General features: G+C 38.9%; 1 protein-coding gene across 3 annotated transcripts in view; it reads left to right on the top strand.

Moving 5' to 3' along the window:
• cubn (cubilin (intrinsic factor-cobalamin receptor)) overlaps positions 1-23366 on the top strand; it is a 92024-nt gene that overhangs the window by 60096 nt on the left and 8562 nt on the right. For all 3 annotated transcript variants that reach the window (XM_028026223.1, XM_028026222.1, XM_028026224.1), the window contains exons 44-60: positions 517-691; positions 1474-1652; positions 3247-3456; positions 3537-3677; positions 6859-7043; positions 9325-9496; positions 10702-10905; positions 12075-12224; positions 12341-12462; positions 13567-13792; positions 14120-14307; positions 14430-14586; positions 14914-15063; positions 15184-15369; positions 17785-17914; positions 18058-18275; positions 21183-21382. In XM_028026223.1, coding sequence (XP_027882024.1) covers positions 517-691; positions 1474-1652; positions 3247-3456; positions 3537-3677; positions 6859-7043; positions 9325-9496; positions 10702-10905; positions 12075-12224; positions 12341-12462; positions 13567-13792; positions 14120-14307; positions 14430-14586; positions 14914-15063; positions 15184-15369; positions 17785-17914; positions 18058-18275; positions 21183-21382 — 2993 coding nt within the window. The remainder of the gene's footprint in view (positions 1-516; positions 692-1473; positions 1653-3246; positions 3457-3536; positions 3678-6858; positions 7044-9324; positions 9497-10701; positions 10906-12074; positions 12225-12340; positions 12463-13566; positions 13793-14119; positions 14308-14429; positions 14587-14913; positions 15064-15183; positions 15370-17784; positions 17915-18057; positions 18276-21182; positions 21383-23366) is intronic.

Below are 23366 nucleotides of genomic sequence, written 5' to 3'. Positions count from 1 at the left end.
ATTAAAGTACAAACTGGTTACTAAATAAACACCACAGTCAGGCTAGCGCCCCCGAAAACAGCGTTACATCTAGGAGTTTCTCTTCTGCCACACGCCTGACTGGAATAAATAGGTGATTAACAGGCTTCTGCAGCATCTGATGACATGCAGAGGAGATCATGCAGTCATTTGAATCAGGTGATCTGGAACAGAGTCACATCTATATAACATGCAGGCCAGTTGTTCCTGAGGACCAGAGCTGAGAAACATTCCAACACAATTTGAGTTCAGGATGATTTTTCTTCCTTTGAAAAATACCATGAAAGACATCAAAGTAAGCTTAGAATAATATTTATTTGTTTTGTCAAACATTTTTGCTTTTGTTAGATATTTGAAATTTCCTAGCTTGGTATGACCCAGAGTAATAATTATTACCTCAAAATACTTTGGCAAAATAGAACTGGTGTTTCCTGGTTTTGGTGTATAACAGATGGAATACATTTTATTTTTGTTGTGACCCAAGTAATTTTTTCACAGCATGTGGAGGCTCCATCTTGCTGACGGATAATGACCCACCTGGCTACATCACATCACCAAACTATCCACAGAATTACCCCCAGAACATTGACTGTACATGGGTGATAACCGTACCTAATGGAGAAGCTGTCCAAATTGACTTTGAGGAAGATTTCTACATTGAACCCACAGCCAGGTATATTTGCTATTTTCTTTCCCTTTCTAATATGGCCATTGCTATATGGGTTAGGGTTAGGGTTAGCACATGAATCACATTACATACACATAGTTGGTTACAAAAAACACTGTACATTATATACAGTACATGAGCTAAATTATGGAAAATCAGTTTAGATATTAAATGTTTTTAACCATTTTATTGGCAACATACACAGAGAAGGAACATGCTCTCATCAAATGGCAGCCAGTGCAGTTAAGAGGTTGCGCAATCCAAGATGAGGCTCAGCTTCCTGCTGCTTCACCAGCTGCGCTTCTGAGCATTTGAATGGAAAATTATGAAAATTTAGCAATTTTGAAGAAACAATATTCAAAATTGGTTAAGCTAAATGAAAAATTAATTCTTTATAGTACAAACCACAGGGTGAAAATAGCAATATAAATTATATCATTATATAATATTATTCTTCCATGGCTCTGCCTCACCTGCCTCCCCTGACCGCACATCACTGGTTTAGGTATAAAACAACGCTGTACGTGTTTGGTACATGGGCCAGGCAAACTAACAAGGCTGCATTGTATATATCTTTGTTTGTATGTGATTTAATCTTTTCTTACTTTTTTTTTTGTTGCCAGTTTGTTGATTCTTGTGTGTGTGAATTGTGAGACAGTTATTTTTTGTTTTTGGGCATATGCACCGACTGATGGCACCCTTTGAATTTCGTTGTCCTTGTGACAATGACAATAAAGATTTATCTTATCTTATCTTATCTTAGCTTTTTTCTTTGTGTTTTTCTACAGCTGTAGCTTTGATTACTTGGAACTTCGAGATGGCTCATCATTGAATTCAGACTTAATTTCTCGACTGTGTGGAAACACTAGACCATCTACGCAACATTCAAAAGGCTCTTCCATGTTGCTCAGGTTTCGGACTGACAGTAGTGTAACACACAGAGGATTCAAAGCAAAATATTCCATAGGTTAGACAATAAGTTATGAAAAACTAATGTTCACCAACCAAAATCTAATTGTTATAATAACCATGAGTGTTGCATTCAACAACTTCAACATAGAGGACAAACAAAAACTCAGCAGACACAAAAATGATTCAGTGAGGAAAAAAAAATATTAGTTACCTTTTATCTTGCATTATATCATGTGACATGACCTATATATGTGTGTGTATATTTCCTCAAACTCATATACTTATATATATAAGTATATTCAAGACTTTTCCATTTCATTTCCATAGATTATATACAATACTGTATATATTTTATTAGTTTTTTTATTCATTTCATTATATTTTGTTTTCAAGTACATGTAGAAAATTATGTAAAAATTCTAAAGTGCTGAAGCAAAGCAGTTTTACAATGTTGGCAGAATTCATGCCCAATATACAGATCATCTTAATTTTACAGAACTCTCTCACACCATTGTCTCTCTCTGTCAAACCTCCATCTTTATAGCACTTATATCAATTGTAGACTTTATTATATATATTTTTTAAGTGTTTCACTTTATTTCAATACCATGAAACTCTTGCAGTATGAAAGTGAGTATGGACAGTATCTTGTGTTTTTATTATTATCTCTTGAAGCAGAAAATTTAAAGTCTAAGAGGGCACGTTTTACTGAAGTGAGAACCAAACTAAGTGGGTCAAGTTTCTCGCTTAGTTTAGAAACTACCGTATTTTACTCCTGTTTCTCACTGCCTTTTCATATTAGTATTTCCCCAAAAATGTTCCATATTATAATATAGTAATTTTAAAAAACATTCCTATGCCTCTCCAAACTGATACTCGCCTTGCGAGAACTGCCAGTAAGGCTGCTGCAGGTTCCAACAGCAGAAGCAAACCAGGTGGGCCAAACAGTGATGGTCTGACACAAACTGATGGGGCAAAGGAGAGCAGCTCTGCAGGAGAACATTCAGCCTGACTGAGTGTCTCATCTAGTGGTTTTGAATGACTTCCTCTATCGTTTAGATATTTTAGACAAATTATGACTTTGTTTCACTCAAAGGGATAATATTTTATGGATATAGTTGAATTCAATGTGTCACATTAAAAAACTGCCCCCAATGGCCTCAAAAATGCCAAAACTATGTTTTTTTCTACCAAAAAGTGATTAAGACCCATTTCCTGCCCAATGAAATGCAATTTCAGCATTAAATGACACTCAAAGGGATTATATTATGTAGACATTGCTGATGAATATGTACACACATGTGCTTCAAATCCCTTTTGTTTTTATATTTAGGCTCTATTATAGGAATTACATAGGAATGTCCACAGCTTTTCACTGTCAACCAAGGTAGGCCTATTAGATTCTGAGCAGCTGATTGTAGTTTGCAAGTGGTGGACAAGTAGCTAGCTATTTTAGACTACTTACAAACCTGTCTTTATCATGTAAGGGATACTAGATCAAGGTTGGGATGATAGGATGGAAAATGTCCATTATTTTGAAATCCAAACCAGATATGCATTGATCTAAAGAAGATATAATGATTTTTATACAAAATTAAGCAACACTTCAGAGCTCACTTTCATTTCGCATTTCCCATCTCTAAATCCAGCATCATGTGGAGGCACCTACATTGGTCAGACAGGGGAAATTCATAGTCCAGGCTTTCCTGGTTCTAACTATCCTGAAAATTCCAACTGTGAATGGTACCTAGAAGGGCCCACTGGACACTACCTTACCTTGAGCTACAAGAACCTGAGCCTGCAGGACAGTGCAGGATGTGCTGCTGACTATGTGGAGATAAGAGAATACAATGCTTCAGGTGAGGACAAAAATCTAATTCTATTTGGAACTCATGTAAATAGTATGAATTCTTTAGATTCAAGTTTGTAATTTCCACAGGACGTCTGCTGGGGCAACATTGTGGAAACAATATTCCAGCTTCAGTTGATACATCAGACAGTTTTGCTTATGTCAAATTTGTGAGTGACAACAGTGGAAATGCAGCTGGATTCAGCCTGTTTTTTGAAGCCAGTGTTGAAGGTAGGACCACATTATTCTTTTATATATTAATTTTATTTAATGGGGTAGATGCACGGTAACGTAGACAAACTGGAGAAAAAACCAGCAGTCTCAGGCTTGTATCATGGTGCTTATGGCGTAAGCTAATTTGCAGTACTTGTCCCTAGATGGGCTTTTTAAACAGTACATCTAAAAAACTTTTAAAGTGAAATAATAGTCATTTTAAGTAGTACAACATGTTTACTACATATACAAAATCATACAGATAAAGCAATACAATATCAAAACATGACAATGAAAACAATATTAAATATGAATACAGTTCTGTTTTTAATATATCCAGGGTTTGCTTTTTGAACAAACTGAAACTGGCTACAAACTTTAAATGAACAGGAAGTGAGTTACAGTGAAAATTAATAGTGGAAATGTCACCTTTCTGGTATGGAAGAAGCCTGAGCTAGTGTGTGAGGTTGTGAGGCTCCAGTTAAAAATAGTCGGTCTCACCTCAACACATGGTTCTGGAACCAGTCTCCATGAGAGGGGATGGACACTCTTTCACTCTGGAGTTGCCCATGTGAGAGGCGCCGGGCAGGAGTGGGCATACTTGTCGCCCCCGATCTTGGTGCATGTATGTTGGGGTTCACCCCAGTGAGCGAGAGGATAGGCTTCTTCCGTGTACGAGTGGGGGGACAGGTTCTGACTGTTGTTATGCATATGCGCTAAACAGCAATTCAGATTACCCGTCCTGGAGATTGTCCCTCCTGGGAGCTCCCTTGTTCTGCTGGGGGACGTCAACACTCATGTGGGCAATGAAAGTGAGACTTGAAGGGGTGTGGTGTTGAGTTGCCCTTCTGGGCTCATCATGGATTGTCCATGAGGAACACAGAATTCAAGCATAAGGGGATCCATACATGCTCTTGGCACAAGGAAGCCCTAGGCCTCTGTTCGATGATTGCCCTTGCTGGTGTCTCATCAGATCTGCGGACACATGTCTTGGACACTTAGCTGAAGAGAGGTGCAGAGCTGTCCACTTTGATGCAGACTGTTGGGTTTGAGTCTGGGCCGCATTGCCGGCAGTAAGTTGGGCTCGTTTCCGGTGAGAGTTAGACTCTGCCATGGCTCCCCTTTGTCACCGATTCTGTTCATTACTTTTATGGACAGAATTTCTGGGCGCAGCCATGGTGTTGAGGGGATCGTTTTGGTGGCATTGGGATCGCGTCTCTGCTTTTTGCAGATGATGTGGTCCTACTGGCTTCATCAGGTCATGATCTACAGCTTTCGCTGGACTGGTTCACAGTTGAGTGTGACTGGATGAGGATCGGTGCCTCCAAATCCGGCATCATGGTCTTGAGCCTCGACCCTTCTATAAAAGAAAAGGGTAGAATGTCTTCTCCGGGTTGGAGATGACACTCTCCAAGTGCCCCAAGTGTGGAAAATTAGGGAAAAATGGAGTGAAAGATTGACAGGCAGACTGGTGCAGTCTCTGGAATGAAGCAGGTGCTGTACCAGTCTGTCATGGTGAAGAGAGAGCTGAGTCAAAAAGTGAGCTCTTGATTTGCCAGTCGATCTACATTCCTACCCTCATCTATGGTCATGAGCTGTGGGTCATGACAGAAAGGACAAGAGTTTTCTCTGGAGGGTGTCTGGGGTTCTTAGAGATGGGGTGAGAAGCTCAGTCATCTAGTTAGAATGCCTCCTCAACACCTCCCTGGCGAGGTGTTCTGGGCACATTCCACCAGGAGGAGACCCAGAGGAAGACCCAGGGTACAACGGAGGGACTATGGTTCTTGGCTGGCCTGGGAACACCCGGAGGAGCCTGCTCAAGTGGCTGGGGAGAGGAACGCCTGGGCCTCCCTACTTATGCTGCTACCCTTGCGACCTGACTCCAGATAAGCATGGATGGATGGATCAACGGACGGATGTTTTTATAAGCTAGGGCTCTTTTACTATTATGAATTGGTATGTTGCTAATAAATGTTAGGAATTGCAACTCCTTAGAACGTATGTAAGATAACTGCTTATACCTGAGCAACATTCAAGCAGATTTGTTTTTATAGATGAATATACATGGTTCAGAACCAGATATGTTCAGTACACTGAAAAACCTGGTTATTACCAGCTGTACCAAAGCCGTGCCTGTTGTACCAACTGTGGTTCAGTGAGTAGTGTGTCTTGCAATCAGAAGGTGGTAGGTTCCATTTCCACCTCCTTCTGCCATATGTTGAGGTGACCCAGGCATGGGTAAATAAAGTATGTAACTTTATGACTGCATAATATAAGACAGATAACATGTGAAAAAATTGGGCTCCTCTGCATACTCCCAGTACTAACTGCAGAAATACACCACTCACTCAGAAGGAGTGGTGTAAATGCTGTCAGTCACTCTCATGCTCACTCCCTCCTGCTTGTTCTTTGCTAAGCAACAGCTTGCTCAACACGACGTAGCCTGCCACAAATACTAAGGTGACTTAGCATGGCCACCAATGACGTTGGATAAACAGTTTTCAGTGTGTTAATGGTTTTCTCGAATTGTTTTCCACCATTAACACACTGAGCAGTATACAGGAGGTGGATTGACAGTGCTAACACCCTCCTCCTTGCTCTGATTGATTGTTTGTGACTCAGAGTGGTACATTTTTGCAGTCCTAATTGTAACACCGGGAGGAGGTGGAGGAATAGATTTTTTTCACAATTATATGTCTCATACCATACTGTCACAATATGGTGTCAGTTTTAAGAAATATGGAAAAAAATTGTTTGTTTTTGGGGGTTAAAGCTGCAGTATCTGTCTGATACATTGGGGTATCAGTAGGTACCCCAATGTACCTACTGATCAGAGTATAAATGTGAGTATGAGTGGGTGAATGTGGCTTTAGCATAAAACACTTTGAGTGGAAAAGAAGGTAGTGAATGCCCGGACTGGAAAAGAGCTATAAAACAGAGCCATTTCTAAATATATTAACTCAAGTTGCCTATAGATTAGTGTATCAGTGTATGAATGTGTGCACATTTACAAGTGTGACTGGATGAATGCAGCCCTAGTGTGAAATGCTTTAAGTGATTGGTATGTCTAGGAAAATGGACTCTACATGTAGTAACTAATATTAAATAAACAAAAAAGATTTGAGTTCTGACTATCAAAATAAATTTTGTTGGAGTATTTGATCTCAATAGATATCCATTTGTTTTTCCTTTTTTCTAGCATGTGGAGGAGAGTTGAATGCTCCATCTGGTACCATCACCTCACCCAATTACCCAAATTTATATCCTCACAGCAGAGTGTGTCGCTGGGAATTGGTGGTCACACCAAACCGCAGGGTTACACTCATCATTAATGACCTGCGCCTGGAAGGTTCTGGCACTTCCTGTGTGTTTGACTACGTTGATGTGAGTTCCTTTCCCCTCATTGGGATCTTGCCTGTTTTCTGTACTGTAAGTTTTCACATTTTTAATTCTCGGTTGATCTCAAGGAAAGAGACTGGCAATTGGAAGTTTGAAAGTTTAATTCCAGCTCCAATTTGACATACATAATGTACTTATTTGGGAAGACACTGAATATAGATGATATGATAGATGAGGTAATAGTGGAGAGATAGACTGTGATCAGCAACGCAGGAGCACCACAGGGGACTCTTACCATTCCTTTTCATGAAATACTGAGATGACTCTGTAGTTGTCAGGTGTATCAGAGATGGGCAAGAGACTGAGGATGGACGGACGGACGGACAGCTGCCAATTTACTGCCGATTCCGATCATCCATGAGGCCGATCACTGCTGATCACCTGGATTGGCTGTTAATTTTTTGCTTTAGGTCAAATTTATATCTATAGCAAAAAATTAACAGCCAATCATTTATTTATACTACAAATGATACTTTGTGGTCTGGCAAAATTGAAAAATGATCTGGTAATAAAACATGCAAAATACTTGCAGGCACAATACCACAGTTACTCAGTCAAAAGGACAACTGAAAATCCTGCAGTCAGTAAAGGAATACTTAACAGTAAAGCTCTCAGTACCATCAATTATACATGAGTCAAATGAATCTCACAACACTACCTATATCAAATAATTTCAAGAAAAAAGAAAACATTCATTCAGAGTCTAATACAAGTTGCATCAAAATAAGCAATCCTGGGTTACTGGATCAAAACTTCCTGAGAGCATGGCTAATTGTTTTCTGCTGGCTCTGATTGGCTGTTTCTGACTGAGCTGAATAATTCTGCAGAACACATGGAGGAGGCAGAGGTTTGTCTCAGAGATTATCTCTCTTATGTTAGCACATAACAAAAGTTTTAATACATATCAAAAATCTTCTTTTGTTGTTTTTTGCTTAAGTGACATGCTGTAGCTTTATCAAACGTTTGGTGTTAGAGTTCACTGCGGGTTGAGCAAAAACGAAGCTACATCTGGGAAACATTACTACGAGTAGCACGTAGCTATGAGGGGCCATTTAGGACAAAAACTATGTTTTGTCTCTCACACACTACTAAAGACTCATACACATACACAAAATATTACAATTGCACATATTTACTATTCAAATTTCACACACATACAATTTTTCTCTCACATTCATACACAAAATACTAAAATTGCACATATTCACTATGAAGACAGAGCCACACTCTTATAATATAATTCTGCGGGAAACCCTTCAGAAAAGGAACCTTTTTTGTCTTATTCTCTATTAGATAATGTAATTGATCTATTTCATTTCATTATTTAATTAATTGTAACTGGTTGTTTGATTACATGTCATTTTTAATGTCCATGTGCAATTGGGTAAAAAATGTCATGTGTTATAGCTGTCATTTAATTCTTGTTTATTTGACATAAAACTCAAAGTAGGATTTAATGTATTGATAAATATCGTAGAATCGATAAAATTACACAGCCCTACATGGAAAGGAGATTGAAGTCGACCTACCCATATTAAACACCTGATTGATTTTGTGGATTAGTCATAAACCCATAGAAGCTCTAAGGGGCTTAGATAAAAGATAAAAGACACAAAAGTATTATTAGTGGTACCACATTATCATCCTATATTGGTCTGATCTAAGTAATCAGTAGAATCAGATATGTTGGTGACCAACAACTTTGTATTTCAGTGCTAAATCCATAAGAATTATGCACTTTGATCAAGTAATTACTGCACAAGCCACACCTCTCATCTGCATCACGTTTACAGGGTGTAGGCCCATAATCACATGACCTCAATTGATCTAATGGAGTAATTTGTCAAAACATTGACTTTACTGACTGAAACTACCCAAAATTAGAACTGAACAGCCTGTAGGGATAGAATTTCTCATCTCAAGTGCTGGCCATACAATGAAGAAAATACTGTAGTATTGCTACTGAATTTTCTTTTTCAGTTTTGGTTCATATCTCATCATTGTAGGTGAAGGTAACATAAATCGAGTGCTTTGCCTTTTGTACTCAGCTTTTGATTCAGCAGGAAAGCTTCATTCTCTCTAATTATTTCCCGTGGTAAAGTCTTGGTCCACACCTAAAAATTACAATAACTGAAGACCTTCTAATCAGACAAAATTGGTGTCCAACGTTCATACTACATTTGTGCCGGTTTATGCAACAAAAATTTTCATTTCACTCAAGTACTAGAAAACAAATGTCTTTTGATCAGAGTCCTATCTCTTACAGATATTTAATGGGTTGGCTGCTGATGCTCCTCGCCTGCATCGATTCTGTGGGACAGTCTCACCAGGCACTCGGGTGCACTCTTCTGGCAACACCATGGCTATTGTATTTCGCACCGATGCTTCTGTTTCCAGTGGTGGCTTTATGGTTACTTACTCCTCTGATGAGCCTGTGGGTGAGTTATTTTCCAAAAAAACCTACAAGTTGAAAAACTATTTGCAATTTTTTTTACCCATTATCCAATTTAAATGTCAATCCTTTTAACACAGCACGGTGGACCCCTGGTGTTTAGGGAGTTAGGAACCACAGTCGCTCATGAATAGCTAAAATCCATGAATACTTGAGACACACTTATAAATGCATTTTTTAATTGTTCAAAGACCAAATATACATTAATATTCACCAATACAGAGTGTAAATCTTCTCAGCACTGCTGCAGAAGATAATATCTGCAGTTTCCTTATCTCTGTTCTTTAGGGTACAATCAATCAAAGGCAAGGAATGTAAGTGGTGCAAATTCCTCATTAACTGCTTTGCAAATGCCAGCCAATAGCATATGGCAAATGGCCTGTACCTGTATACAGTAGTGCTTTAAGAAGCACACTTCACACTACATTCACACGCTGATGGTGGCAAACTACTGGAAAGAAGCAACAGTTGCACTGGGCAGTCTCACAGAGCGAAGCTACCATGCATTGGTTCCTATTGTGACCTCTGGTGACCCTCTGACCACCAGAGGTCACCACTACTAGGCAAGGCAGATCAAGTGTCTTGCTGAAGGTACAATGCTACCATATTTCCTATGCCTATGGATATGCCATTTCTTGATCTCAGAAATGGAAAATTGTTGAATTTACTTCAGGTTCCCGAGCTGGATTTTCTTTTGAAAAATGTTGATAAACATTACAAAAATTCCTAAAATAGGCTAATTTTCCACAAATAATTTGGTGCTATGTTCCACAGAAAAACACATTAATTGGCGAATCCACAATGTAAGTGTTTTCATGTCTTAATTGGTTTTCTGCAGGAATATAGTAGAAATAGTCACTTGGAGTTAGTTAATAAAATAGAGCTGGAGATCTCCAGAGAAAGCAGATCTGCATGTTTAAAGCTATACATGAGGTTTGGTAAATCAAGATCTGCAGTCTGGGTACAATGAATACTGTTCCCCCACATAAAGCTGTCAACATTATTAACAGTTTCGCTCAGGTCAGAAATAGATCCAGGAGAATACATGTGAACAAATTATAAATTTGTATTGGCATGTTGATTCATTAAGCTTGAAAGGAAATAGTGACTCTAAAGTCACTAGAAATTGGGTGCTTTCTTTGAAATGTGAAGGATGACTTTGACTCTCTTTATACGTTCATGTTTCATCAGAGTGTGGAGGAATTCTGAATGACCCAGCTGGAGGCAACTTCACATCACCTGGTTTCCAGGTGTCCAATTACAGTAACAACCTGAACTGCGAGTGGTTGATTCAGAATCCCATTCACATCAACTCTTCAATTGTGGTTCTCATTGAAGACTTGCACCTGGAAAACCATCAGACTTGTGAATTAGACTACCTTCAGTTCCGCCTGGGTAAGTCCTCCCAAAATGACTATAGGGTTTTACCAGAACGTTTAGTTTTTTTATGGTAAACTGAGTTTAGATTGCAATAGATCTTTAATATGGGGCTTGAGATTCATCCTTTTCCTGAAGAGGTTTAGTGTAATGCCTCAAAAAGTCAAAGTTACCCTTATAGGATGAAAGATACTTATAGGAAAAATATAGTTTCAAAGTCAAAGGCAGGTTCGAAGGTTTTTGAGAATGACCAAATAAGAAAAAAAGAGTAAAGACAGCAAAGGCAAACAAACTGGATATTGTGATGTTTGACAACTTAGACCAAAAGGCAATAGTGATTGGGTAATCCTAGAAATGTATAGTTTTGGTGACCTAAATGGACGTCAAAGTTCTTGGGGGTAAAGTGGAAGCAACCAATTTTTTTCTTGTTAACCACTGCTTCATTTGGCCACACTACATATCAAGCAATGCCTATTTAATAAAAGAGATGCAATCTTAATGAACCAATTTAACTGCCCTTTTGTCTTTATTTCCTTCATTCGTGGGTAACATCTGTCACTAAATAGGTTGTTGCTTGGTAGACTTTACCCACAGGCATATGGATGGCTTCACATACAAACTGTTCAAATCAAACAGGCTCAGATATAAATTGATCCAAGCAAATAGAGATTTTTATTCCTTTTTAATGTTTTGTTCTAATTAGGGCTGTCAACATTAAATCATTAACACAAGTAATTAGTCTGTACATTTTAATGCATTAATATTACATAATGCAGATTAATGAACCTACCTATTTTGACTTATAAATATCTCTCCCATTGAGGGTTACCTGGTTCACAGCAGCGTGTTATGGGCTTGACACACGGAGAGCAATAAATGATAGCAAACAGCGAAAAAATTTTTAAACTTTTCAACTTTCTTGTGTTGTTGTTAACCCGCTTGTGCACACCCTCTACACACAGATGCACATAAACACAGGGTGCATCCATGGGTAGATGTAAATGTGCACATGTGGGTTCCTCTGGCTGCTTATGCTTGGCTGGAGGAGAATAAGTGACTGTCACCTCATTGCACAAATTCTATAGGAAATGAATGGAGAGGAACATTTCCAATTAAATTTTTAGAGTTCTTATTTTCTATTGTTTTCTTTGCTTGTTTGTCTGTCTTATGGTCCATCCCTTCTCAAGGTGACTGGGATGGGGAGCTGTTAGGGAGATTTTGTGGACAAACGCCACCCCAGATCCCAATTGTGGTGTTCACATCAGAGCTGTGGGTTCATTTCCGGACTGATTCTTCACAGGGGGATTTGGGTTTCAAGGCCAAGTACTCATTCTCTGGTAAGACAGTGATGGTTTAAGTCATTTTACATAAGTTGATTGTTTTTTAACATGACCTGTGGCATTTTCAACCATAATGCATCAACTCTGTGACCTTAGAGTTAATGTTTTTGCAGAATGTGGAGGCTGGCAAACAGGTGATGGTGGGGTATTATCCAGCCCTAATTACCCAAACATGTATCCCAGCCCGAGTCGCTGTGCTTGGCTACTGGAAGCCCCCATTGGCCACACTATCACGGTGAGTCCTTAACACATTCAGTTGCCATGATAGAACAAAAAGGAAAGCTAGCCAGTTTCAATTAACGTTGTTCAGAAGCAGTATAGTACTAGCAAAAAAAATATCTTAGCTAGCATCAAAAGTAGTAGTTGGCGTGGCTCAGCGGTGGAACAGTGGGTTTAGCATGCAACCCATGAATAGAGGCCAGTCCTCGACGTGGCTGTCAAGGGTTCGAGTCCCGGCCAGTTGACCTTTGCACCATGTCTTCTCCCCTCTCTCATAACCAACTTTACTGTCATACTGTGAAATAAAGATCAATGGAGCCTAAAAGTCCTTTAAAAAACAAGAGCAGTAGTTGGTTGTCTCTCTGTTCAAACTGAACTCAGGTCTTCCAGGACTGTAAAGAGGCTGACAGCAAATTAATAGAATTTCCATGGAGACACAGATACAGTCGAATCTGGGACATATTGGAACACTAACATTATATTTTTTTTGCATAAAATTATTCTAGCGCCAGAGTAAATAGTAAAAAAAAAAATAAGTGAAGCAAAAGATCTTCAAATATATTTTATTGTGAGCTAGTGGCTTCACAGTCTTTGGCCATAAAAGAAATACTCTTCAGGAGGGCATCATAGTATGACGAGCTAACACTGTATGACAATACAGAACCCTAATCTGACCAAATACACATGGTTCACTACATTGCACAAATGATTCATATATATATAAAGAAATAATTAAATAATAAAGAGCTACACTACACAAATGATGAAATCATGGTTATTAATATTCTGGTTAATTCAATCCAAGTTAAGTGAAGGCACACCTGTGAATGTATTTTAAGGTTACACTACAGGTCTGGTTCATCACTGGATCCAGCTTCCAGATATTTGTTCAAACCGCTTTATGCAAGACTGAATGGAATGAGAATGTCCATTCATCACTGTTCAAGGTGAACATCTGTGTTTTGGTGTAAAATGTGCAGACCAACCCCAGAATAAAAAAACAGTACAAGTAAATAACTGCTTTGCTTTTGTCTGTTTATGATTTGTGAGGTCAATACAGGATGCCTTAAGTGTTCTGTAGCCTTCTGTACTTCGTTGTCTTTCTCCCATGTTCCTATAGTTGAGCTTCAGCTACTTCAACCTAGAATCACACGCCACATGCAGCTGGGATTCTGTCACAATTTTTAATGGAGGATCCCCTGGATCTCCAATTATTGGCCAATATTGTGGAACCACCACTCCTGGAACTATCCAATCAGGCTCCAACAAACTGGCTGTAGTTTTCCTGGCGGACCACAGTATATCAAAAGGTGGATTTTTTGCTTCCTGGTCTGCCGACTCTTCTGGTAAGTTTTTGTTAGGTAAATAAATATCTGACATAGTGTTTGTGGGATATATTGAGAGAGATATCCCACAAACACTATGCCAGGCGCATTGTGTTTGTGTCTGATACAAATTAGTTTGTCAGCACAAGAGAGGCCTATAATTATTCAGCTTTTAAACAGTTGGCATTTAAATTATTTTACATAATATATCCTTTCTACTAATATACAAGCTGTTTTTTAATGTTTGCACATGTTGTCTTATCTATGAGTTTTAAGACTCTTTATTTTCTGCTTTTATGTGATGATTTTCAAAATCGTGTGTATAGTAATATTTTTATATTCCACTAGGCTGTGGAGGGGTGATCCATGCTGATACAGGAACAATTAAGTCACCAAATTACCCCCAGAACTTCCCAGCAAATACAGAGTGTTTTTGGCAGATCATTGCCCACGAAGGAAACCACCTGGAGATGAGCTTTGGTGATAACTTTGAGATCCCAGACAGCACTGGCAGCTGCCAGACCAGCTATATCAAGGTACAATCAGGAATTGACACTTTTTCAAATCAACTATTATTTCAGGGTAAAGTAAGACATGAACCAGACAAAAGAGGAAAGGATTAATAGAGACTTTGACTAGATTGTGCGTTTCTCCGTAGGTTTGGTCAGGCAGTACCCAGAATTCTGAGGATCTGCTTGTGACAGGCTGTGGTTCTTTGGCACCAGAGCCCGTTGTCGCACCATATAACCTTATCACAAGTCGATTCCAAGCCACCTCTACTGCTGGTGTAGGTTTCTCCATGTCCTTCAGCACCCGTAAGAATCTCAAGTATATTCATCTCAACCTATTTGTGTTATTGTAACATCTGCCAACATGGTAGCAGTTCTCCTCTACAGTTGACAGATAACCCTCTTAGTAGGTGAGCAAAAGCCATATTAATAAAGGCTCTATGTAAGCAATACAGTTCTGTAAACAATATCCTGTCTATTAATTCTGATATTTGCACCAGCGTTATCAGTCATATCATAAAATTTTCATCACAAAAGCAGTGCAAAGCATGAATGTCTCAAGCTCTTTACTGTTTTTAAAAAGACAGAAATTCCTCCAAAATGATCTAAACTTTGATGTCTTTTGCTCATGAGGGTGTGGTGCAAGTTTCCGTGCTTCCAAGGGTCGAGTAGTTTCTCCAAATTTCCCAGCTGACTACCCAGACAGAGCAAACTGCAACTACACTATAGATGCTGGACAGCAGACAGTGATTGTTCTCAGTTTTCAGGTCTTCCAGATAGAGGGTATGTGTTCACACTCTACTACATGGGAACAGAAATAAATAGCCTTGATGATAAACCATGTTTTCCTTGTTGGATGTTGTACCAAAGGTTTATTTTATCTTTTTGGTTTATTTTGTCTAGCACACTCCACCTGTATGTATGATGGTCTCAAGATCTACAGCCCAGTTTCTAGTAGCACTGCAATGGCTACTTTATGTGGTACCAACATTCCAGGCCCTTTCTCCACTTTTGGTCCTATGTTACTTCACTTCTACTCTGACTCTCTGATTACCAGCCGAGGCTTCTTGGCAGAATACAGTGCCATACGTAAGTAAATATAGCATACAGATACTGTGCCCACACTAGGTATTAATTTCATAAGTTTATTTTTTACTCTTACTTCAGTTCAGTTTTTGGACACTTTACCTACTTCTGATATGTTGAGATGTAAGACAGTAGTAGAATAAAAGTGTCCATTCAGGTCAGGACTTTTATTGAGCTCAGCACAATGGCAACATATCATCTGTCAATGTGTTGGGATACTAGAACCCCAACACATTGATGGGTGCTAGATTTCACATCTCAATTTTGAGACCATAAGCTATTCAACATTAAACCTATAACTATGTGCTGACAAGCTAATGATATTTTTTTAACCTTTGCACAACAGTAGCTTTGATCTGACAGTAAGGATAATTAATGTTGACTCAGAGAATTTTCCAATTTACAACTTTCAAATCTGCAAAGCTTTACATTTTAGATCAGACAAGGCGTAATGCAGTTTAGAGCAGCATTCTATACACTAGTTTTCAATAACTATTGTCCTGCTTTTAGGTTACTCCCTGCTCCAGTATACCTGGAATCAAATCAATCACCACACCTTTAAAGTTGATGTCATGCTGAGGAGGTTATCCAACCACCAGATCAGCTGTGTCAGAGCAGGGATGCATCTAAAAACTGGAGTACAGTGACTCTTGGTGACTGAACTTGGAGATCCCTGGTCTAAAATGATATTAGAACTTTAGTGCTGTAACATTTCGCTTTTTATTTAAACTTGCAACCAACTAAGTTTGATAGAGCACACCTGTTAACGGCTGCTCTCCCTCTTTGTTGCAAGTGTTGTCCCACTTGTTTCTGAACCGGATTTGTTTTAGTGACTCATGTGAGTCCCAGGGGTGCTGTTGAAGAACACATAAATAATCATGACTCAGAAAGTACAATTTCCCCACCATCTTTAGATTTTCCTTCATGCTTGATATTTATTAGTAAGGCATTTTTTGTAGGGGTCAGTTACAGCTTGATCCAGCAGCAGAAATCAGGTGATAATATTGAATCAAATGCGCATTATATGTAATCACTTCTATCTAAATAACTCTCCCTAGCTCTGAAGCTGATAGTGCTAAATAGGAGACTTTGACAGAGAATGGCAACTGAACTCCGATTCATACAGGCAGTTGACGTGGTGATGAATGAGGTCCAGCAGGGAGTGTGTAGGATGGAGCAGGCAGCCAGAGGCAGGCAGGAATCCTCTGAGGGGTTCTCTGATTCCTCCTTTTCCCAAGTGATGACTTGGCAGAATAGTTTTTATCTTTACCTTGAGTTGGCCATCAGGTCTGCCATAGATTGAGTTTTAGGCTCTGCTCCGAACCCAAGACTTTTCAAAGGTCACCTTCCATGCCATAGCCTGCACACTCCTTGTCTCTCAGCATTTTGAGTTCTTTTTTCTTAATGTATGCTTTGCCATCTGCTTCCTAAAGGCCCAGTGATCAACACTGGCTCCTTCTTAGTTCCTTTTTTTAGTTCACAGACACATCCTGCCCCCATCAATAAACTAACATCTATATTTCTAACACATCAACAACCTACAGTACATTACATAATTGCAGTCAATTATTTTCTGATTACAAATGCATTAAAAATGCAATCATAGCTTTATTACAGTTAAAATGGTCAGTACTTAATGCTGCTTCACAATCGTTTTACTTCAGGTCATTTGTCATGACATTTCAGAGTTTTACATGGCATTTTGTTATTTCAACAGATCAATATAATGGAAACAGCACTGTCAGAGATGCAATAAGTTTATAGCAGTTGTGTGAATGATCTAATGATCGGGCTGCTGATTGCAGCCAGTCCACATTGTTAGCAGAACTAAAGGGCCCCAAAACCAAATTTCACTTAGTGCCCCATGGAGGCTTAGGCTGGCCCTGTGCTTGCAATGCGGCTTTAAAAAGAAATAAATAAAATAAAATAAAGATAGTGTTTTTTTCTGAGCCTTGCGGTGGGGTTCGTAAAGCATGGCGGGCCGCCAGGCCTATAATACACTGGGGGAAACCCTCCTTAGAATAAAGACACCATGTTACAAAATACTATGATACTGTATTTACTGCAAACTTTCATGCCATATTCCGTTTTTATAAATGCTGACTTTTGTGTAAATATGGCATCAAGCTTTTTCTTTTTTTTTTTTTTTTTTTGCTTTATACATCAGTTGTTGTTGGCTTTTCAGCAATCCCTTACCAAGCATGCATGTAGAAACAGTGGAGAGGAAAAAACCCTTTAACAGGAAAAAACCTCCAGCAGAACCTGGTTCAATACAAACTGGGGGGTTGAGAAGAAAGAGCAGAATGTACAAGAAGAAACGGATGATGTGGGATTATTTTTTATATTCATAAAAGTAAATATATTAAACATTTGATGTTTGATTCTTTGTGTGTTTGTGTGATGTGTATGTGTCTTTAGCATGTGGGGGTTTCTTCAATAGCACCTCAGGTACAGTGAGCAGTCCGGCCCTCTCCATTACCAACTACCACCACAACATAAACTGTACCTACCACATCACCGTCCAAGCAGACAGAGTGGTGGATCTCAAGTAAGACTACGTGTAATAAAATAGAAGTTAAATAATAATTTACTTGAAACTAAAACAATGTTTTTTTACACTGGCAGTTTAAAGCCAGTATAATGTAAGTTCAAACCACATTTAGTTATGTTTCATGTCTTTTCTCTTTATAGATTCAATACTTTCAGCTTAGAAGCTTCTTCTTCATGTCGCTATGACTATGTGGCCATGTATGACGGGCCTGACAGCTTGGCACCATTGATGGGAAGGTTCTGTGGAACAGTGATCCCTCCTGACATACGCTCCTCTACAAACAATTTGTTCATCATCTTCAGTACAGATGCCACAGTTAGTGGTGTTGGCTGGAGAGCCACTTACAGTCAAACACTTGGTAAGTTAACATTTGGATTATTTATAATGATGTGGATGTGTTTATATAAAATAAATGGGTTAACACGCAGAATCAAAAGCACAATGACAAGAACAACCAATTATTGTAGCCAATGGTTTGCTGGAATGTGACAAAGTTGTAGTTTGATTATCATAGAGATAAACTAATTTTTCATTTGATATTTGGTAAGATTGCTTTTTAGTATGACTTGGATGAAACCTTTTCAGTTTCCTAACACAAGTTTATCACAATAATTAGCTGGAGTTCTGGCCCTTTCCTCTTGCTAGAACTAGTTGAAGTCTATCTGGTTTGTAGCCCACCTCATTCATACACCTTTTCAGATCTACCCACAAATTCTCAATAAGATTGAGAATAGAACTTTGTGATGGCCACAGCAATATTTTTACGTAATGTTTTCTTCCTTGTCATGCCACCTGTTTTATGACGTGTACCAGTAGCTTTTACAGCTAAACAGCCTCACAACATCATACTGACACCCCAACTCAATTGGGATAGTACCACTAACTTGCAGTAAATCTGCAGTCTGAGAGCAAAGTGCTCTGTTAGGAACATGGAACTGTCAGATCTGAGGTATGATGGAGTTTGATTACTAAGAGAAGCTACAATAGGAGAAATATGATTTCTCGCTTTAATTTTAATCAGAACTTTTGTAGCAGCATTTTGGATCAGCTGAAAGCTTTTAGTTGTATTTTATGGACTTTTTGTCAGTAGCCTACCCTTGAAGTAATAAATGTAATATATATATATATATATATATATATATATATATATATATATATACTGTATATACACTGCCTGGCCAAAAAAAAAAGTCGCCACCTGGATTTAACTAAGCAAATAGGTGCAAGCCTCCTATTGGATAAGTACTGCATAGGCGATTATCTTTCAGCTGGCAACAAGTTATTTAGCCCCAGCTGATGCAATGAGTAACTCCTCATTTCTTAAACAACCATAGCAAAAGACACATTCTGTGGTCGTGGAAAAGACTTTAGTCTGTTTAAGAAGGGTCAAATCATTGGCATGCATCAAGCAGAGAAAACATCTAAGGAGATTGCAGAAACTACTAGAATTGGGTTAAGAACTGTCCAACGCATCATTAAAAACTGGAAGGATGGTGGGGAACCATCGTCTTCCAGGAAGAAATGTGGTCAGAAAAAAATCCTGAATGATGGTGATCGGCGATTACTTAAACATTTGGTCAAATCAAATCGAAGAAAAACAACAGCAGAACTCAGGAGTATGTTTAATTGTGAACGCAAAAGCATTTCCACACGCACAATGCGAAGGGAACTCAAGGGGTTGGGATTGAACAGCTGTGTAGCCATAAGAAAACCTCTAATCAGTAAGGCTAACCAGAAAAAAAGGCTTCAGTTTGCTAGGGAGCATAAAGATTGGACTCTGGAGGAATGGAAGAGGGTCATGTGGTCTGATGAGTCCAGATTTACCCTGTTCCAGAGTGATGGGCACATCAGGGTAAGAAGAGAGGCAGGTGAAGTGATGCACCCATCATGCCTAGTACCTACTGTACAAGCCTGTGGGAGCAGTGCTATGATCTGGGGTTACTGCAGTTGGTCAGGTCTAGGTTCAGCAACATTGTGGCCCAAAGAATGAGGTCAGCTGACTACCTGAATATACTGAATGACCAGGTTATTCTATCAATGGATTTTGTCTTCCCAAATGGAACGGGCATATTCCAAGATGATAATGCCAGGATTCATCGGGCTCACATTGTGAAAGAGTGGTTCAGGGAGCATGAGACATCTTTTTCACACATGGATTGGCCACCACAGAGTCCAGACCTTAACCCCATTGAGAATCTTTGGGATGTGCTGGAGAAGGCTTTGCGCAGTGGTCAGACTCTCCCATCATCAATACAAGATCTTGGTGAAAGATTAATGCAACACTGGATGGAAATAAATCTCGTGACACTGCAGAAGCTTATTGAAACAATGCCACAGCGAATGTGGGCTGTAATCAAAGCTAAAGGCGGGCCAACAAAATATTAGAGAGTGTGACCATTTTTTGGTGGCGACTTTTTTTTGGCCAGGCAGTATATATATATATATATATATATATAGGAAACAGCAATAGTCTGTTCACTTTTTTCACTAAATAAACACAACTATTTGCAAGGCTACATCATCAGGCAGAGTGGGGTCATGAAAAAACCATATATGTTACTCATGTTGCAATTTCAAACATAAATGCAAAAGAACTAGCCAATTAGCACTGCTCTGAAAGTAGCTTCATTCTTCATTAACTGACTGTTTAGATGAAGCGCTGGAATCTATATTTTTGCCTTAAACATCTTAAAACTAAAATTTGTGACAAATAAAAAAGCGGTTTAATTAGTCACTGCTGCTGGTGGCACTATACATTGTGGAATACCTTGCTGGCCAAAAAAGAAATTATTGCAAAGTATAGAAACAAATGAAGTTATGTTGTGTAATTTAAGTCTAAACCTAAAACTATTTTATAAATTTTGTTTAGCCGTACATAAATTAAATAGTAAAGACATCTTTACATTATAAGTTACAGTATATGTATATAAGTTATTTGGCCTAACCTTTTCCATGGTATACTATTTTTAAGCTGAAGTGTTTATTCTCATCAAATGTAATTTTTCTGCCTACATCACCAACAACATGCATTAATAAACATGATGTTATAAATTCATATTTTATTTCTAAACACAGAAATCAAATGTTCAAAACTTTCTCTTTGAAATTCTGGATGGATGGATCTCTCTTTCTTTCTTTCTTTCTTTCTCTCTTTCTTTCTTTCTTGCTTTCTGTCTGTCTGTCTTTCTCAGTGCACAATGTTGTTTTTGGATATTGCCAATGAGAGCCAGTGCCATATCATTGTTTTAGTTGTAAATTTCTTCAGGTCCAGCACAAGGATGTGGGGGCTACCTCTCCATGCCTATGGGCATGTTGGGCTCACCAGACCCAAACCTGGATGGACGTTATGAGCCCAGGATGAACTGTGTTTGGACCATTGAGATGCCTGTGAACAAAGCCGTCAATCTCTCCTTCAGCTCCTTTGACCTTGAGAGCTCCTCTACTTGTCGCTATGACTATGTCAAGGTAAAGAGTTATTTCTGTTATTTCAATGTTAAAAATGGTAAATGGCCTGTACTGCATAGAGCGCTATACAAGTCTTCATTTTCCTTTATTTAATCAGGTAAACCCCGTTGAGATCTAGATCTCATTTTCAAGAGGGACCTGAAACAAACTTCACTCCCCGTCGGGGAATCGAACCCCGGTGTCCCGCATGACAGGCAGGGATACTCACCACTGTACTAACGAGGAGATTAGTCTTATTCCACAGGAAACCAAAAACAAAACATGATTTCAAAGTTTTTCCAATGCAGACCAAAAATCAAACTTGCCATCATGCAATGGCATCGTAGGAGCAGAAGTGGTGACTGCGGAGGAGTACTCTTGATTGATTATTATTATTTGGGGCTGATGATGTTTGATTTGTCACGTTTGAGCTTGAGGAGAGCTGGACATCGTCAGCATAAAGGTGGAATTGGAGATTGTGGCTGCGGATGTAAACACAGAGGAGCATGTAAAGGATGAAGAGTAGTGGAACAAGCAGTGGATGAGGTTATTGATACTAATGAATTGTTCCCTGTTTGTGAGATATGAACAAACAGGAAACCAGGAGAGGGCAGTGCTGGTGATGATGAGGGAGGATCCTAAGGAAGAGGGAATGGTGTGTTTGATGATGTCAAAGGCTGCGGTGAAATCTAAGAAAAGGAGAATGCTTTGATGAAATCTGAGGACAGGAGGATGGGATGGAGTCCACAGGACAAGTGGAGCTTGTGGAGCATGCCTGCAATGAGTTTGGACAGCTCCCCTAGGGAAACAGGAGAGGACTGACAGGCACTGAGTTCTGCAGGGGGAAGGAGGTGGATCTGGGGAGGTTGAAACAATGGTGATGGTAGTCAGATGACTGTAAATTGCATTCATTTTGTTTTGGGAAAATGACAGAAAAGCATTGCATTTATTTGCTATGAAGGAGTGTGAGATATTATCACTGGGTTTAAGGAGTCCAAGTGCCCGGATCAAATGCTTTTTCAATGAAATTGTTAGCATCACTCTGATGATACACAACTAAAACTCAAAAATCATAAAAAATTCAAAGTTTAGCATAAAATTCTGAAAATATCCTCACATTGCCATGTCCATATGTGGAATAATATATGTCCATAATAAAGAAATGAACCTTAACTTTGGCAATGTTAGTAATAGTGACATATATTCAGAAATTTGCTAAATTTCTGAATATTTAGCAATCCTGGGAAATCTATTTTCCCAGAGCTTAGTGCCATTTTATTGCACAATCCAGCAACTGTGTTTCTTTAGTTACAAAAATGCTGTATATATCAAATATGACTTAAAAGAAATTTGACTTTGTAACTTAACACCTTAAAATTAGGCCTTTGTCTCTTTGAGAAACTCCTACTCTTTCTGACTCTCCACCTTCGGGAAGTCATCACAACATGGCTCCTCATAAATAACGTTTGTATCACTGTTGCACTGAGAAGTAGCTCACATAATGAGCTCAGCAGATGTGCGGTTTCAGCAGGTGTTTGCTAATTGCTGCTGGCTGGTCTAAAGGAGCTGAGAGGGGGAGTGGTGGGAGAGGGTTGCTCTGTAATGCAGAAGCTCAGAAGCTGCACCCCGAGGACAAGCTGAACCTTGAAGGCAGTGCTGGGTTCCCCCAATCATTTGCACAGCTGAATGGTTGCAACAGGAGATTAAAGGATTATATCATAATAACATCCATGAAATAATCATGGAAACATTCTGTGTATGTTTTTGATGAGGGAATAACATTATAAATAAATCTAAAAAAAATCATAAAACTTTTTTTTAATACAAAAAACTGCCCTTATTCACCAATGACCATTATGTCAAAAAACTGCCCGATTGTCTGTCTGCCACACTCCAGAGATTTTTTCAAAATAAAATGAAAACTTCCCATCTTGCTTAGCATATTTAATTATTGCTTTATTAAACCCAAAGGAGCACTCAAATTGGAATGATATTTATTGTGTTT

This window comes from Xiphophorus couchianus, chromosome 8 (genome assembly GCF_001444195.1).
Source record: "Xiphophorus couchianus chromosome 8, X_couchianus-1.0, whole genome shotgun sequence".
NCBI lineage: Eukaryota > Metazoa > Chordata > Actinopteri > Cyprinodontiformes > Poeciliidae > Xiphophorus > Xiphophorus couchianus.
Note: the sequence above shows the minus strand (reverse complement) of the source record. Positions and strands in the feature narration are given on the sequence as shown.